Raw genomic sequence first — 17843 nt, 5'->3', positions numbered from 1 at the left:
CTTCACAATTACACTCAAATCTTCTCTTTGACAAATTCCAAACATTGGCTACTGGAGCACTATGCAGTTCTGCTAGAACTCTGCTGGCATTGGAAAGACTTTATGCTTTTTTGCAAATAAGTATAAGAATAGGAAGATCTCCTGTTTCTCTCAACCTTTCTTGACCTGGTTCAGACTAAGAAGGAAAAGTGAATTTTTTCTTCTTTGACATTTAAAAAAATGTATTACTCCTCTCTTTACAGAATAAATAACCTGAAATCTACAAACCTAAGTAATTATGAGTGAAAAATCAGTTACTCTGGGTCTCACAATTCAGAAGTGGAAATAATAAGATGCTGGAAAGTAGATCAGTGAGACATTTTGAGTCTGAATTACAAAGTACTTTGAGAACTGGGGCACAGTAGAGGTAGTGCAGGAACTTGTCTGTCTTTTCTTTCCATCGACAGAGAAGGCATCAGAAAAGATCCCAAGGAAACATGACTGATCTTCACTAGGCTGCTTACTACAGACAGCTTCTGTTTTGGTAAAAGGATCAATTTCTTCTTTCCAGTAACTTTATCTGCCAGCTCTATTCCCTCCCTCCCTCTCCAGCCCATTCCAACGGGAGTGTCTTAGTGTGATGACCTGTAGTCAGCCCCACAATGTTGCTTAACCTCCACTTTCTTCTGCATTTCCAATAGTCCAACTATTTGATTTTTTTTTTAAATTAAAGCTCTGGCCTTTCCTTTTATTAGTTCAGTTAGCCAGAGAGAGAATGTATTTATAAAAATACAAAGCCACACTCAACTCTGTTACATTCTGATGGGTTTAGTTCTCTGACAGTAACATAGGACCCCAAGGCAAGGTAATAGAAATGGGGTAAGTCTACACTTCTGAAGTCTTCTCTTCTCCCTGCTCTCTGATTGGCTAGTTTGTCTTTCAGCTCCTTCTTGATTAGCTGGAAGAAATAGGGCTCCCTGTGTTACTCCTCCCATCTCTGTCAGTGGGGCTGGCAGGAGTTCTGACCACTCCCAGAGGCTGAACTGATCAGAGGCATCCCTGCCACTAGAGCACCACTCAGGATCTGCTTACACCAAACTCCAGTCCTATCTGCTGACAGTTTAGGGCAGGTCCCAGCACTTGTTTTGTTCAGCACCAAGGCTGCTCCAGCTTACAAAGCCCAGTCATCTCCTTTACTCTTTACTTTTTGTGCTTTTCCTTTCAGCTGCCTGGCTTGACAGCTTAACATGGTTGCCACCTGCTTGCACCTAGTTGGATTTGTCTCTAGTTTTGTTGGCTGGATTGGTGTGATCGTGGCAACAGCCACCAATGAGTGGGTCGTGACTTGTGGCTACACCATCACCACTTGCAGGAAGATGGACGAGCTGGGATCCAAAGGGCTGTGGGCAGATTGTGTCATGGCAACAGGGCTCTATCACTGCAAGCCACTAGTGGACATCCTCATATTGCCAGGTATGGGCTCCTCACTGTCTCCCTTTTGGTACAGAGATGAAGGGAGAAGTGCTGCTCCTCTTGCGACAAGTCCTGCTCCAGAGTGAGACCATGGCAAAACTCCAACTGATTTCAACAGCGCAGTATCTCACCCACTAATTATAATACACATAGAATTCAAAATTCTACTAGATTGATACTATCCTATATTTACAGCTAATATTAAAGATAGATTATGGCTAATATTTTAATTATGTCTTAAGTATGATTCTATTTTATTACACTGTCGATCCATTTTATTTTTTATTCTTATTTGCTATCATTCTTGATACACTAATTCTTTCTCTCTCTCTCTTGTGGTCTACAACTGAGTCTTCTGGGTGCTACTGCCATACAAAGAATACATTATAATAATAGGATATGGCCTAGAGTTTTGAATTATACAATTATTTCTATTAACTTTAGGCTTTGACTTCAGATAATAATAAAGTTCTTTAAATAAATAACTAAGCTGCTCTTACAAATATTATAGATCTACTGTATTAAAATATTGATGAGTATAATTAATTTTTAATGCTAGATTATTAACAGTTTATTTTAATTTAGAAGACTTAGTCTTGATATTCAAATGCTTTCTGCTCCTATTAAGACTATACAATATAGAACTTTTAATTATAGAGTTATTCCTATTTGCTATATTGAATTATTGTTGATATTTGCTAATTGTGTAATTTGCTAAACTAGTTTCACACTAAAGTCCAAGTTAAACATGATGCGTCACTAAGTTTGAATATGTCCTTTTGTGCTAACTAACCAAACTTCTGGACCTTAGCATATGGATTCTTTGTGCAATCTTGGCACCTGTAAATAGTTTAGCTAGCTGGTAGCATTATCCATTTCCATGACCGTCAGTTTTGTAACACTTTTTTATTGTTCTGTGCCTTTGGCCTCCTCCCTGCAATTCAGGAGGGGTAGGAGGAGGTCTGCCAGCCACTTTTCAGTGAATTGTTTTTCTTTATTCACATTTTTACAAGGTGCTCTGAAGTGAGTTTCAGTGAAGGTGGAAAAGCCCTGGATTTGTTTCAGATATTGTCAGTCAGTGTTGCAGAGCACTAAATTTGGCTGATCACAGGGTTTCTTGCAGTGTCCACTACCATAGTAACTAATTAGACTCCGCTCATATTTCTGTTTTTTTTCCTGTGCCTTAGTTTTTGGTAAATTTTCCTTCTTGTTTATTTTTAGTATAGTGCCACACTGCCCACAATATACTTGCTGCTGTAGAAGTCACTGAGAAAACCCCTGCCTGGAAGAAAGAAAGATTGTGCTATTAAACTTTCATTAATAGGTAAATAAATCTTTTAGCAGCAGAAAACAATGCCCCTCTTCAACAAAAATAACATCTCACAGGCCAAAATACTTCTTGCAGTAACTTCTTTAATACCAGTGGGTATACATCAGGGACTAATGTATCCTGATTTGTCTAATAGCTGAAATCCACACAGTACCTCTTACTGAATGAGTTAGAAGGATTTAAAATAAATGCGTATGTATGTTTAACTGGGACCGATTCTACTGAAACCACACCGGGCTTTTCAGTCTTGTTTACCATACACCTTTTAAAGAGTTTGTTTTCAAGCAGATGTTCAAATGTACACAGAGTCTACATGTCCAAGAAGAGGAAAATGCTTGAACCCTGGTTTCTCATCTGCATGATAATTAATTCTGTGACTCTTGATTCAAGGCACTGTTTGCAGAAATACTGTGTGGTATCATCAGAGTTCCTGAACTCATGAATCCTCTCTCCTATGGCAGTGCTGTCATTTCCTTCTGTTGGACAGGATGGGAATGGGAGCTGGGAGTATGTGTGCATTTCCCCTAGAACCTCCCTATCCCATTAAGACTGTGTCCGGAGCAGATAGGAGACTTCCAAACAATAGGAACAAACTTTGTACCAAAGCCAAACATGTGACCCTTTTAACAAAAGCAAATTTTAGCATTATTATTATGTATGTAATTACTTTGTTAGTTATAATAGGAGTGTATGGCATTTCACAGACAAATATAAATGACACGTGCCTTGTCCTGGGACACTGACAGTCACCAGCTCTATGATCTCCTGCTGTCTTGTGTTGAGCTGTTGTTGCATAGGTTAACAGAAGCTCAGTAGAGGACATGGTTTACCTGCCTGCTGAAGTGGCAGGGAGTTCAGCCTATTAAACCCCTGAATCCTGTGATGTCCATATTGGCCTGAGGGATTCGTGGAATTTCCTATTTGTTAGAACTGGTGCCCATCTCTCAATCCCCCATCTAGCCTGGCTGACCAAAGCCTCTGGAAATTTGCCTCCACTGTGTGTGGGGCTTCAACAGCACTGGAATATTACACAATGAAGTACAGAGTGGAGGTATCTACTGAAGTTCCATTGATTTGGTGGGGGGTCAGTGCCATGGGTCAGCTGGGTATTGCCCGTCCTCACTGCTGGAAGTCTAATCCCCCTAGATACCTCCTAGGAGAGGCTACCATAGGGTTATGAGAAAGAAGATTGATGTTACAGAGTTGATCATTTCCTTACTTTATGCTCCCTTCAGGATCGATTGGGTTTTGTCCCATATCTCAGCTGTGTCGGGGTGGTTTTATATCCCTGAGTTATAAGAATGTAAATGACCCAGATTGCTCTCATTTTGCAGACCACCAGGATGGGCTTTGTGGTGTGGACCATGGACCACTGTCTGAGAACTTCCATTTTAAATTTCCGCTGTTAACCAGGTTCATTTCTGTGTTAAGGATTGGGAACCTAGGAAAATTCCTCCCAAGCCAAATTCTTCCCTTGCTGTCCTCTCCTCTGCTCCCCAGCTCCATAGCTTCTTGGTGCTTAGGTAGTTAGTAATATAGGAGTGTTTGGCTGAATATCTCCTCCTGTTGTTTTTGTTTATTAATCAAGACTCTGCTTCCTTTCCTTGTCAACAGGCTATGTCCAGGCATGCCGAGCACTGATGATTGCTGCCACAGTGCTGGGCCTCCCTGCTGTTTTCTTGCTGCTGACTGTTCTACCCTGTATTCGGATGGGTCATGAACCTGGAGCTGCCAAGTACCGGCGTTCCCAGCTGGGAGGAGTCCTGCTCATTCTCTTGGGTAAGGTGCACATCTGGCCACTGGACATACTTCCCGTCTTTTGATTTAAGGATAACATGCTGTACAAACTGAGTAGGCAGGAGATTACCTGATCCATCGCTCAGAAGACATGGCTGTCTGGGCTTGGCCTAACCACAGCCTGGACAAGTGGACTAACTACGTAGTCTGTTGGAGAAAACAAATGCATAAACATGAGGAGGAGAACAAATAAAAGAAGCAATGAATGATGGCGGGGGGAGGAGAAGGGTTTCTAAACCCTACTGTGTATTGTCTTAGGGAGTCCTTTGGCATCTTGCTCCAAGTAAAGCACCCAGCACGAGTCTGCAGTAGGGTGATCAGTAGTGACAGACACACAGCTGCCCATGGGTGATTGATTTGGCTAGCTAGCCTGCAGTAGTGTTACTATGTTTGCGGGGTAAGGCAGGGGAGAGCGGGAACATGAATTAGATTCCCATTGCCAAGGGTGCTGGAACTGGCGGTGCTGCTGCATCCCCGGCTTCAAGTAGTAATAACAAACGCATGGTTTACATCATCAGTACCCCCACCATAAAAAATTGTTACAGCGCCCCTGCCCATTGCCCCAAAGTTGCCTAGAGAAAAAGATTAGCCCCCAAATTCTCGTCTTAGCTCTGTGCCTGTGAAGTGTCACAGGTGGAATCACATAAAAATAAGTTGAGTGTAAGGGTGAGGAAAGCAGGATTAAGAAGGTACAAGTCTTGCAGGCATACTGGCTTCAATAACAGGACAGGGTATAAAGTTGAGGGCAAGGACATATGCCCGCATACCGTCAGCAGTTCTTCCCTATGTGGCCCGTCAGTCTTGCCCTTTCCCCCTTGACTCTGAGTTACTCTCACAATTTCTTCCCTTTCTCCGTAACTGAGTGGGAGATTGTTTTGACCAGAATCAGACTGTGAAGCTCATTGTCCCAAGTGTAACACCTGTGTATTCTTGAGGCCTCGTCATCTCGACAACAGCCTTGGTGTCTTGTTTTTATCAGTTTGTTTAGCAGGGGAGGAGGGGCGAGGGAAAGTGGCCTCTTTGTGCAAGCTCTGCCTCGTCCTTGGCTTTCTCAGCGTGGCAGCCAGCACTGACATCATGCAGTTGTTGGTTTTTTTATTTTGTTAAAGTGAACACTGGGTGCAGAGGTAGTCAGTGCTGGGGCTTGGGAACGGATGAGCGGCTGCAGCACATGCCAGGGCTGGGGATTGGAGCACAAGGGTTAGTCAGTTAAAGAGGAGTGAGCACAGCAGAACAGCTCCAGTCTCCCCCGTCCCCTCCCCTCACCCCCAGTTATGAGTTTAGCCTTTAATTTGCTGTTCATTCTGCAAATAGTTCCAGCAACTAAGCACTAAACACCTATAAAAACACCATGTGACTTAATGTTTTTGAAGAACATCCTGGAGAAGTCCTTTTGAAGTCCTTGGAAGAGGGGCAGCTCCTCTCATCTCTGAGCTGAAGGGAATCCCTTCCATAACTAGACTGAGTCTTCATGCCTGCTCAGTCCTTGGGCTCTCTCCTGACCATTCCAACAAGAGTATGATGGTAGGTTTTGCCCCTGTGTGGTGCACTGGGAACTGGGCTGAGTCCCCAGACTCATTTAACAGGCTCACTGGTCAGAGGATAATACTGTAATGTATACTGGTTTCAGAGTAACAGCCGTGTTAGTCTGTATTCGCAAACAGAAAAGGAGGACTTGTGGCACCTTAGAGACTAACCAATTTATTTGAGCATAAACTTTCATGAGCTACAGCTCACTTCATCGGATACATACTGTGGAAACTGCAGAAGACATTATATACACAGAAACCATGAAACAATACCTCCTCCCACCCCACTCTCCTGCTGGTAATAGCTTATCTAAAGTGATCACTCTCCTTACAATGTGTATGATAATAAAGGTGGGCCATTTCCAGCACAAATCCTGAGACTGATTCCATGCCTGTGATGCTAGGGCCTGTAGCAGTGCATCTGGATTTTAAAAGGATATTGTCACAAATGATGTCCCTAAAATCAGATATATAGGCCCTGTGTGGGTTTGCAGGTTTGCCAGACCATCCCTATAGTAGGCAGTCAAAATAGAGGGCTAATGTAATGTGTGAACTCATCACTGACCACAGTCTAAAACCTTGAGCACCAAAATAGCCAACCTTGGCAGAGGGGGATCCTGGTGGAGGGGAGAAATAAGAGGGGGGAAATAGTCCTGGCTTGTGTGTCCCAGCTCTGTGGGGTGCAGTGGTTGGCGGATCTGAGTAGAGATGGATCCGCTAGCCCCACCATAAAATTGGGACAAAAGAGGTCTGAATAATGGATCTTTCAGTTCACCACCAATTCCAAATAGTCAGCACAAAAATTTGTTTGGGGTCAAGCAGATGGTTCCTTGACCTGAAACAAAATGTTTTGTTTAGCTTTTGAACATTTTCTAATGTTTTTAGATTTAAAAAAATAAATTCAAGGAAAATCTCAAAACAAAAAGTCATTTTGTATTGAAAAATCAAAACAGTTCATTTTGAAAATGCTAAAACCAAAACATTTCCATTTTTATAGATTTTTTTTTGACCAAAACAATTTGGCCAAATTGACACAAATTTGTGAAATATTTCAGTGTCACCAGTCTGCATTTTTCACCTAAAAAAGTTTAGGTTGAAAAATTTAGCCTCACTCTCATTGGGACACAGGAGACCAAGCAGAGCTGGATGTGAATTAGGAGGTTCCAGAAATCCTGTGCCTGCATCAGGACCCTCTGGAGCTGCAGATGATGAAAAAGGGTCTGGCTCATAATTCTTTTCTTCTCGAGATTTCAGTTACTTTCTCATTGGGTGCTGCCAGCCAGGGTAGACAGACACAGACTAATTCTGCTTGAGCTAGCGCACCAACAATAACAGTGTGGATTTTGCAGCATGGGCAATAGCACGGACTAGCTCCTGTGCTGCATTGTCCACACTGCCATTTTTAAGCATGCTAGCTTGAGCTGAACTCGCATGTGTTATCTACCCTGTCTGGGACGTACACTCCCAGCTGCAGTGTAGACATACTGTATGTTTCCAACCTGGCAACTCCTTTGAGAAAAGAAAGTGTTAATGTTAAAATGACATGGACCAGTTAATACTCCTTAGGCATGATTCTGATCGCTCACTGATTTTTCTCCATTGCGACCAATGGAATAACTCCTTATACACACTCGTGTACATGAGATCAGAATCAGTCCCACTGTCTGTAAGGGCTCAGTCCTGCAAGGTGTTGACTACCCATGTCAATGGGAGTGGAGTGTGTTCAGGAGGATCAAGCCCTGAAGTGCCTAGCAGATGTTTGGTGCTGTATAAATAAAAATAAACAAATTTCCTAACCCATGTTACCAATAATACTATGGCGGATTAAAACCGAACATATTTGCTTTCTCATGTTGTCTGCTCTAACCCCTTTGGCCCTAGTGTAGCACCTTCCACTACAACGTTGCTTACTCTGTGCATTTCACTCAGTTCCATCAATGAAAATATATTACTGTAGTCAGTTTTGCTTTTTATTCTAATCAGTTTCAAATCACTTTCAGGCTCTCCTGCAGTAGCCCAGTGCTGCAGTGTTTAAATTGTGTGGGCATTGCAGGGAAATGTTTAAAATAAAACTGTTTCAGTTAGATTACAAAAATCACAAATGCATCATAAGCTTTTTAAAATAAATTTTTACACCACCTACATTTTCTCGGTCAAATTTGGCCAGGTGTGGTGTCCTTGGAATGTGAATACTGGACACAAGTACATGACTTTAGTACCACTGCAGCTTAATGATTTGTCCTCTGGAAAACAAATATTGTGTTGCCAGCCCATAGCATTCAACAGTCATGAGTCAGGCTCCAAAAATCATGAGATTGAGTTAAAATGGTTGTTTTTATTTGCTGTCGGATTTTGTGGTTCGCGTTTTCAGTACGGGGGCAGGGATAGCTTGGTGGTTTGAGCATGGGCCTGCTAAACCCAGGGTTGTGAATTCAATCCTTGAGGGGGCCATTTAGGGATCTGGGGCAAAATTTGCGGATTGGTCCTGCTTTGAGCAGGGGGTTGGACTAGATGACCTCCTGAGGTCCCGTCCAACCCTGAGATTCTAGGATTCAAGCTTTTTTGAACAACCATGAGGACTAAAAACTTGCTTTTTTCTTAAATGAAGGCTGAAAATATCTCACTTAGTCACATGACTCCTGGAAGAAAGGCTTTAAGAATAATACCAAATTTGGTGAAATTTGAGCAGAAATCACAAGAGTTGCCAACACTGTAAATATCCCTATTAATTTAAGAAATTGATGTGCGTTTAGCACTGAAATCGTTAAAAAGAAAAACAGAGGTCGTGTTACACATTATGGAATTTAAAATAACGACTGAAAACTTGCCAGGAAAATAGTGGGCTCAGATATTCCATTGATTTAATGTCCACTGAAAATAGCAAGGCTGAAGTAAGAACAATTGTACATGTGCACACCACTCTATCTTTTGTGCTGATGTATATTTTTATGTCTGCTTTAATCCCGTCTGTACTAGGGAATCGATCTGTTGCTGCAAACAGCTGTCAGAAGTGGTTCCCTCTGATTCAGTGCTGAAAACAGTTCAACTGCTAGTGTTGATGGAAGAAAAAACAGATTAGCAGCCAAACTGTTGGTACTTGTTTTATGGGGATCCATTGCTGATAACAAAAGGTCAATTTCCTAGTGTAGATTGGGTGGGGTCTGAAATAAAGGATGGTGAAAAAAAACCAAATACCTACTATTCTGATTTTGAAAATTAAGATAACTGGAAACCGCATTGGTTATTTTATACATTGAATAATGGAAAGTCTGTAAAAGATTAAATTGGGGTCAGCCAGTTCTCTCATAATAGCCCCATTCTTGGAAGTCTGATAGTTTTGAATGTTATAAAGTCACATTTAAAATAAAATTATGGCAGTCAAGAAGGAAAGATTGCCTTTTATTTTTTAATCTCAAATTTCTGCTAATCCTCACACACTCTAAAGGAAAACTCCAGATTGTTTCCCCTTTGGGAATCCAGAATCATTTCATTTTGTTTTAAAAGAAATGTTTAATATAAAAAGAAACCCCAACATTCTATTAAAGAATTGGGAAGCTGCTATTTGGGTAGAATGAGGATCATAGAAACTCGCTCTGGATAACACTGAATAGGAGAGAACAGGAGACATTGAGGCAGATTTCAGGGAAATTTCCATGTGCAGTGACATTCTCTCTCCCTAAGTGTAACACTGTCTTAATATACACTGTCTTTACTTACTTCTTCTGCGGATACTTTCCAATGCTTTTATAGTAAAGCAGATAGTGGGGACTCACTCCCCTTGACAGTATGTCAAGCTAGATTCACACTACTCTATCCTCCACACCAGCCCCCAATCCCCTTTTATGCTCCCTATTTAGGTGAATGTACCACCCAATTAAACTAAGTTTATAATGCAGAAGATTAAGAGTTTCAGTGCAGTGGTCTGAACCCCTGCAAGCACATGGCCAATCGACACATTAATGGCATGGTTGGGATTTAGTGTGGAGGACATGACAATATGAATTTATAGTAGTATGATGGAGCAAGTATAAATGTATGGCATGTCAACGCCCAGTCTCATTTGTGAGAGGTCATGGGCTGGCTTAGTAAAAATCCTAGGCAGTATTAGCAGAAAAAGAGAAGTAGGGGCAGTTTATATTCAGACAGCTTGTAGGGAAACCTATTTCACTAAACCCTTAATCCTGCCTAAAAATTACCTACAAAAACTCCTGCTTTTTCCTTCCATTGCTATACAAAGCAAGTTTTCTTGAATCCTACTCTGTCACTTCCAGAGTAAAATCAGAACCCGCTGACTTGTAGAAATATTGAAATTGTGGCATGTTCTTTCCCAATATTTTTGGGGGGATTTACATTGAAACGTTACCCATGCAAAGTATTGGGAATCCAGCAGAGTTTGAACACATCCCTCATCAGGATCAACAGACTCATTTAGAACTGGTGGCAGCTGGTGACAACCAAATGTGGGGAGGTGAAACTGACCCATAGAGTGTCTTTGATTGGCTTGTGTTGCGCAGAGTTTCCCAACATTGTCAACATCAAAATAAGGTGGTTTACACATAGTTTATCCACATATACAAGAGATGTTATTGTTTCAATGACCCTGAGAGCTCTTCTCATATCAGAGCAAGTGTTTTCTTCTGTCCTGTGTTGTGGGGGAGAGGTCTGGAAGGATAAGGCTCTTACAGTCTATGGACATAAATATATTTTTTTTACCCAGTGCCGACAGAAAAGAAAAGATGATTGTACCCTTTGTGGGCAACAAAGAAGCTTTTTACATGAGCCATCAGATGGCTTTGCAGATTCTCAGTTGATACATTCATGTTTGAAAACATTAGAAGCTCATGGATTTTCTTGTTTGTAAGAATCAGATAAAGCTGACCTACATGCAGGACAAATTCAAATCCTCCCCACCCCCCCAAATATCCTTTAAAATCCCCTTGGTCTTTCTCTTTCGGGAGGCTCAAAATTATTATTGGCTTTATTAGCATTCTTCAAATGTTCCTCTCTTTTCCATAAACAAATATTTTCTCTAATAATAACGGCAGCCATTGGGGTTGCAATCTCTGCTTTCCTGGACAGAGTCTCTCACTAGTTCTCTGCTTTAACCAAACAGTTTTCCTTTTTCTTTCCCCACATCTTTCCCCTTGCAACTTTAATTTTTGACACAACCTCAAGATATCTTTTAACACGGTTGGTGGAAATCTGTAACTCTGCCATAGTCTTGTTATTGTTTCGCTCTGATTCCCTGATAGCCACAAGGACGGAGTCCAGCACAGCTTGCTCTTGCAGGAAATAAAACATGGGCAGATTGATTCTTCTCAGATGTATGAGCCATAAAGAATTGTTGTTTTAGGGCCCAATCCTGAGAGTGCCTAGTATCATCAACTCCTATTGCCTTCAATGGGTGTTAAGAGCACTCAGTGTTTGCAGGATCAATGATAGACCCTTAGTGAGGGTGATTATTATGAACTCATATAGCAATGAGCATGTTCAGAATACAGGGGCATGTTTTCTCACTGCTTTCAGCAGCCATGATCATATTATGCCAAATGGTATTTTTTGACCCTGGTTGCCTATAAAGTGCTGCATTGTTTTTCAGTTGGTCACTTCTGGCTTTTAATGCCCTTAAGGGTGTGGCTTCTGGCTGTATGTGAAACTTCCTCTATAACCTAGGGACATCTGTGTTCACACGCCAACTGCTTCATAGCATCACAATCACGCTGTAGACTGGAAAGCCATTGTACCATTCCTGCAACTTTATGAAGAAGTTCTATAGAATTTAATTTTAAAAAACCCCTTTGGAGTAGATTTTTTTGACCATGCAGTAGAATGTAATAGATTTCAATCCTTGTTATAGAATCCTACTGGATAGTTCAAAAGCCCAGAAAAAGGATCTAATTTTCTGTTTAATTCTATAGGTTTTTAGAGTAACTTCTGTAGACCCCTGTTGGTTCTGTCCCTACTAAATTCTATAGCTCTTCTCCCACAGGGAAGTGGAATTTGCTCCACAGTTAAAATCTGTCTCCCCTTTCTCTGACCCCTTAAAAAAAAAAGTCTGAGCTTTTTCCCCCTTATGCTATTTTTTAACCTGAATATTGTTGTCCATCTCTCCTTCTACCTTTCCCATCTCCATTCCTTTTTTGGACTTTTTCCCTTGCAGCTGATTCCTTCTTGTTGCTGATACTAATTTTTCTGAGAGTGTTCTTAATTTGCCTATATTATATTATGTTATGTTATATGGTGCCCTGATTGGTGAGGCACTTCCGAAATGCATATATTCCTGTCCATGTGGGACCTTTCAAGGAGGAGTATTATAATGAGAAAGGGGCCTGAGTCTCTGCTCACTTACTCTGGGGTGACTCGATTGACTTCCCTGAAATTGCTCCTGATACAAACAAGAAAAGAATCAGGCCTAACCTACATAGCTTATAATTAAGGAATAGGAATAAAAGGCGAGAGTTTTGTTAGGGTTATTTTCTTATGGGTCGGAGGCATATAGTTTTCATGTGAACTGAAGTCAGTTAAGTTATATGGATTTACACCAGCTGAGAATTTGGCTCATAAATCAGTGGAGCTATGTTGATTTATTTCAGCTGAAGATCTGACACATACATTTTACTTGCTTGCCAATAGATATTGCTTTTATGTTTGAACTGGAGATGTGTTTTCTCTGCCCTCCTATGGAATTTTCCTTATTTCTGAATACCTTCAAATCATCCATTCCAGGGATGACTTTTATCCTTGGGCCATAACTATACTTAGGCTTTGCAGAATTTAATTTTTATTTTAAATCATTTTAATGGATATATCAATGTTTATTTTTAAACATTCTTTTCTATTTAAATTTTCCCAGTAGCTGAAAAATGATGTGTTTTAAGCATTTTTCAATTTTTATTTATTTAAATGTTCACAGTTGCAGGAAATTATGGGAGGCTCAGACAATGTGTGGTCAGACAATATGAAGTGAGCAGTAGCTCACAAAAGCTTATGCTCAAATAAATTTGTTAGTCTCTAAGGTGCCACAAGTACTCCTTTTCTTTTTGCGAATACAGACTAACACGGCTGCTACTCTGAAACCAATAATTATTTAATAGCAATAGAACTTGAGATTCAAAAAGTTAAAGCTTTATAACTGTTAAAACACAAACTGTCAACATCAGATCGAAATATACAAAGTAAATATCCTTAAATCAAACTCTAATATGTTCTCAAGCAGTGTTTTTCTTACTTTTCCTCAATTTGTGTATTTATGGTGAAATTGACATTTATTGATAAATACCTAATCCTTCCAGTTCTAATTATGTTGCCTTTGGAATGCATCAGATTGCACCAAATGGCAAGTGTCTTTTTGGTGTCCTTTAAATGCCTGTGAGGATATTCCTACTTTCTCTCTTCCACTCTGCTCAGATCTCTCCTGTAAGGCTTTTATCCTCCCACGTTCAGGTTCCCACCCCTTCTGCAGGTTACTCAGTTCAAATACTGAAGATAAGGTTCATGAGAACCCACAGTGGGCCTGAAGGACAAAGTCGGGGGGGAGAGAGGGCATGCTACTGTTTTCTCAAGGGAAAATAGGTTACGCCTGTCATATCTAAACTCCACACATTTAATACACAGACAGGGCAAGACTCTGGTCTCTGTTATGCAAGTGCAAAATATTCCTTCTACTGTGCAATATAAAAGGACTATGAAGTATCCGCATACTCTAACTTCTGTGATGTGTTTATGAAAAGGGCACATTTAGCTTCTTTTCGAATCGGTAGGAATGATTTTTAACATCTGTTTATATCACAATCGTGTCATTTTGCATTCTATGTGATCCTGCTCTCACTGAAGTCAATGGGAGTTTTTCCATGGACTTCATTGGAAGCTAGACCTTGGAAAGTAACTGAACTATTGAGGGTGATCTTTAAAATCTTAAATATAGCCTTAGCGTGGGGTATATAAATGGAGGGAAGCAGAGGGAGAATTAATTTGCCTACTTTGTCAATAGCCCACGGAGTCTATGCACAAATGTATTCTATGTGCACTAACTGTAAAATATTCAGGGTAGTTATTCTTTATTTGTTGATATGGATAATAGTTTAGAAAATGATACTTATTTACTAGCGATGATCCTCACCAATTGGAAACTCCCTGCATAATTCATAGCTTCATGTGCCTCACCCAACTGGCTGTATTTTGGGAGGATGGTTTTTATGTCAGTAGTGTTGTCAAATCTGTGGAGACACTAGGGTTGGGATTGTCTGTAGCCCTGCATGTTGTGTATTCATTTACATCCGTGTAAAGTGGGTGGTGTTCTGATCTGGTAGCACTTTGCTCTGGTGTAAATGACTACATGAGCTGCTGGGCAATGAGAGTCCGGCTGCAAGTGTTTTGCTATATTGAGTTCTGGTTGGATTGTCTGTTGATATTATGAATTTTGAAGCCATTTTACCAGTCAGATGCCAGTGCCTTTATTTGTTTTCTTCGGCACTAAAAGCAACAAAGTAAGGCCTCAAAGCCATTCAAAGTATACCCACTCTCCCCTGCCCTCGCCAACCCAAAAGTTAACTTGGAAGAATGGGTAGTTCACTGCTTATCTTTAGGGTTATTGGAGTCAACTGCAAGAAGTCATTGAAGTCAGAAGTCATTGACTTCTGTGGGGTCAGGATTTCATACCCACTGTTTCTTCCTCTGTTATTGTGCTTTTAAACTTACTGGCAAGTGACTTTCATTAGTAACACTGAATGGTTTGTAGATAGGCTTGAAAGGGTTAAATTTGAACTGATAAATATTGGTAATTTTTCTCCTCCTCCCCACCCCCTCAAAACTGCATCATAACCTGAATTTCATTAGTACTTGTGGCACCTTACAGACCAAGAAATTTATTCTCTAAGGTGCCACAAGTACTCCTGTTCTTTTTGCGGATACAGACTAACACGGCTGCTACTCTGAAACATGAATTTCATTGTTAACCATGAAAATAGAAGCAGCATGAACTGAGAGGAAGAGAGAGTGAGGACCTGAAAAGGAATTTGCTATCCCATCCTGCCTAAAACCGAAATATTAAGAAGTGAATATTGTGAAATATTGTGATCTGTAAGTTTATTCCTGAATCTGTTGCACATCTTGACATTCACTGAATGTTGATTGTTAAACAATGGTGAGTGACCCTGAGGTCTTAAGTGTCCTGTAAAAATGTGCCAATGGTTCAAGGTCTCCAGCAATAAAAGCTACTGTGATCTGCCAGGTTCCTAAAGGATTGAAAACAGAATCCTTCCAAATTTGCGTTGAGGTGCCCATTGCCCTCCTGGAAGGGCAGTCATGTCAGTGGGAGCTTAAGGGCACTTGCTGTCTCCCAGGAGGTGCCATGCAGGATCAAGACCCAGTTCTTGAGGTGCTAAGTAGCTTGCAATTTTTATTGACTTTGGTGGGAATTGCATTTGCTCAGTCTGTCTTGTGATCAGGCTAGCAGCAGAAGCCTGTGCCTCACATTTATTTAACGTAGCTCACATGACTACATCTATGATTGGATTGGATTGATGTGCTGCAGTTACTGTTGTTTTTAATGTCTCCCCAGCATTGTGTGGTATCGTTGCTACTATCTGGTTCCCTGTGTCTGCTCACCGTGAGACCACAATTGTGAGTTTTGGATACTCCCTTTACACAGGCTGGATTGGATCTGCCCTTTGCCTCTTTGGTGGCTGCGTCATCGTCTGTTGCTCAGGAGATGCTCAGTCGTTTGGTGAAAACCGTTTCTACTACGCATCGGGATCCAGCTCTCCTACCCATGCTAAGAGTGCTCATGTATAAGCAACCATGAGACTCCCCAGAGCCTTCATCATCACATGCTTTTACTGGTTTCAGAGTAACAGCCATGTTAGTCTGTATTCGCAAAAAGAAAAGGAGGACTTGTGGCACCTTAGAGACTAACCAATTTATTTGAGCATAAGCTGTAGCTCACGAAAGCTTATGCTCAAATAAATTGGTTAGTCTCTAAGGTGCCACAAGTACTCCTTTTCTTTATGCTTTTACTGGTGGACTTGGGTGCTTTGGGTTTGTTTGTACTGTTACACACCATTGCCAAGCTCCACAGTGGAGGATTTAAAAAAAAACACATCATGAGTGCCTGATATTTTAAAGTATGAAACCCCCACTTTTGCCTTAAAAGACACTTCTAGCAAATCAGACCAGGCCATGCCCCATTTATTTCTTGCTGATTATCCACCCTAACCTCTTGCATTCATGATGCTCTTGGTAGTTCCACGTTAGCTGGTGGTTGTTTAGTTATTCTTTTTCTCCAGCTCCCATGATTATGGGAGTGTGGAAGAGACACTTTCCCACTGTTAAAGTGACTCTGATAGCTTCTCTGAATGCATTACCATAGACTTCTCCCCCACTCAAGGTCACTCCTTTGGCAAAGTTAGGATGGAAACGGCAGGGACAGGGAGAGACTCTGTGCATTCCAGGCACACAGATGTTTCTCTTTTGTAAGATTGGGGGTGGAGGGAAGGTTGTTTGCCTTTCTCTGTAAATACTTCTTTTGGAATTTGATCATTTTAGTAACAATGTTTTTCTAAATTCATCAGTATGAAGGAAATGAAGCCCAAAGGTTCGAATTACAAGGTAAATGGTGCATTTGTATATAGCTTTAAATGACATGAGGGGGCTCTAATCCCCACTATCCATGTTTTTTTTGTACAGATCGGTTACTAAAAAAATGTATTTTTACATTGATTTTTTAAAAAAAACATTCTTTTCTTTATTCCAATTAATTTGTGTTCTGACTTGCATCCTTAAAATGGAAGTTTTTTTAACACGCAGTATAATGTACCCGTTACAAATACAGTAAATTCCAGTGAATACTGATGATGCCTTTGTACTTTAAATGAAATATTGTACAATAAACAAAAAAGTATGTGCAAACACTGGCTTTTTCTTCCTCCCTGTGTGTCTGCAAATATCTATTCCCTGTTATGTTTTTATTCAGTTTTCCCAGTGATTCTGAAGGATTTTCTTCGTGATTCAGGGAGAGTAATTCTACTCTGTAGTTGGTCTGTACTGCTCAGTATTGTTCTGATGCTGTGTTATAATGATCAAAGTGTCAGACTCCCTGTGCAGGGGGTATTTATTTATAGTACCATTCATTCCTTGCATTAACATTCCAAATGATAGCTTGAGTCAGCATAATTATCAATAATCTTTTGTATGTCTGGAAAACGTAGAAATCAGTATTGTTAAGGTGATACAACACACTAATGTGGACATAGTTATACCATTATAAAAGTGCTTATACGGGTATCGTTTAAAAGCTATACCAGTAGAAGCACATTTAGAACAGAGTAAGGGCATGAACTTGGGCCCGTAGAAGTCAATGTTATAGCTCTCATTGATTTAAATGGTGCAGGATTAAGCTCTAATTGCATCCTCGCTGGAGGCTGAACTGATTTAACTATATTGTTAAATCACATCGTTATCTGAAATAGTTGAATCAATTCAAAAACTGTGTAGATCTTGGAACGAGAAAAGGGAATAGCTCTGATGTTAGCAAATGCAGTAGTGTGTACTTCACTCAAATTACCTACCTTGCGTTAAAATGGTAGTGAAGACATGGCAACTCTGCTTTTAATTTAGGTTAGCAGCTCGAGTTCAATCCCAGCTCCATTATTGTCTTGAACTTGAGCTGCTAACCTGAGTTAAAAGCCAAGTTGCTGTGTCTTCACACCTGTTTTAACCAGAATTAAGAACACACCTTT

The 17843-nt window shown here is 40.6% G+C and overlaps 1 protein-coding gene across 1 annotated transcript; it reads left to right on the top strand.

The window, feature by feature from the left end:
* Nucleotides 1–1018: 1018 nt before the first annotated feature.
* CLDN11 (claudin 11) lies at nt 1019–17013 on the top strand. Its single transcript, XM_073358751.2, has 3 exons — nt 1019–1452; nt 4397–4561; nt 15668–17013. Exons 1-3 carry the CDS (start codon nt 1227–1229, stop codon nt 15898–15900), a joined length of 624 nt encoding a protein of 207 aa, XP_073214852.1. The 5' UTR covers nt 1019–1226; the 3' UTR covers nt 15901–17013.
* The last annotated feature ends 830 nt before the right edge of the window (nt 17014–17843 follow it).

Source organism: Lepidochelys kempii, chromosome 9 (assembly GCF_965140285.1).
Source record: "Lepidochelys kempii isolate rLepKem1 chromosome 9, rLepKem1.hap1, whole genome shotgun sequence".
Classification (NCBI taxonomy): domain Eukaryota; kingdom Metazoa; phylum Chordata; order Testudines; family Cheloniidae; genus Lepidochelys; species Lepidochelys kempii.
Note: the sequence above shows the minus strand (reverse complement) of the source record. Positions and strands in the feature narration are given on the sequence as shown.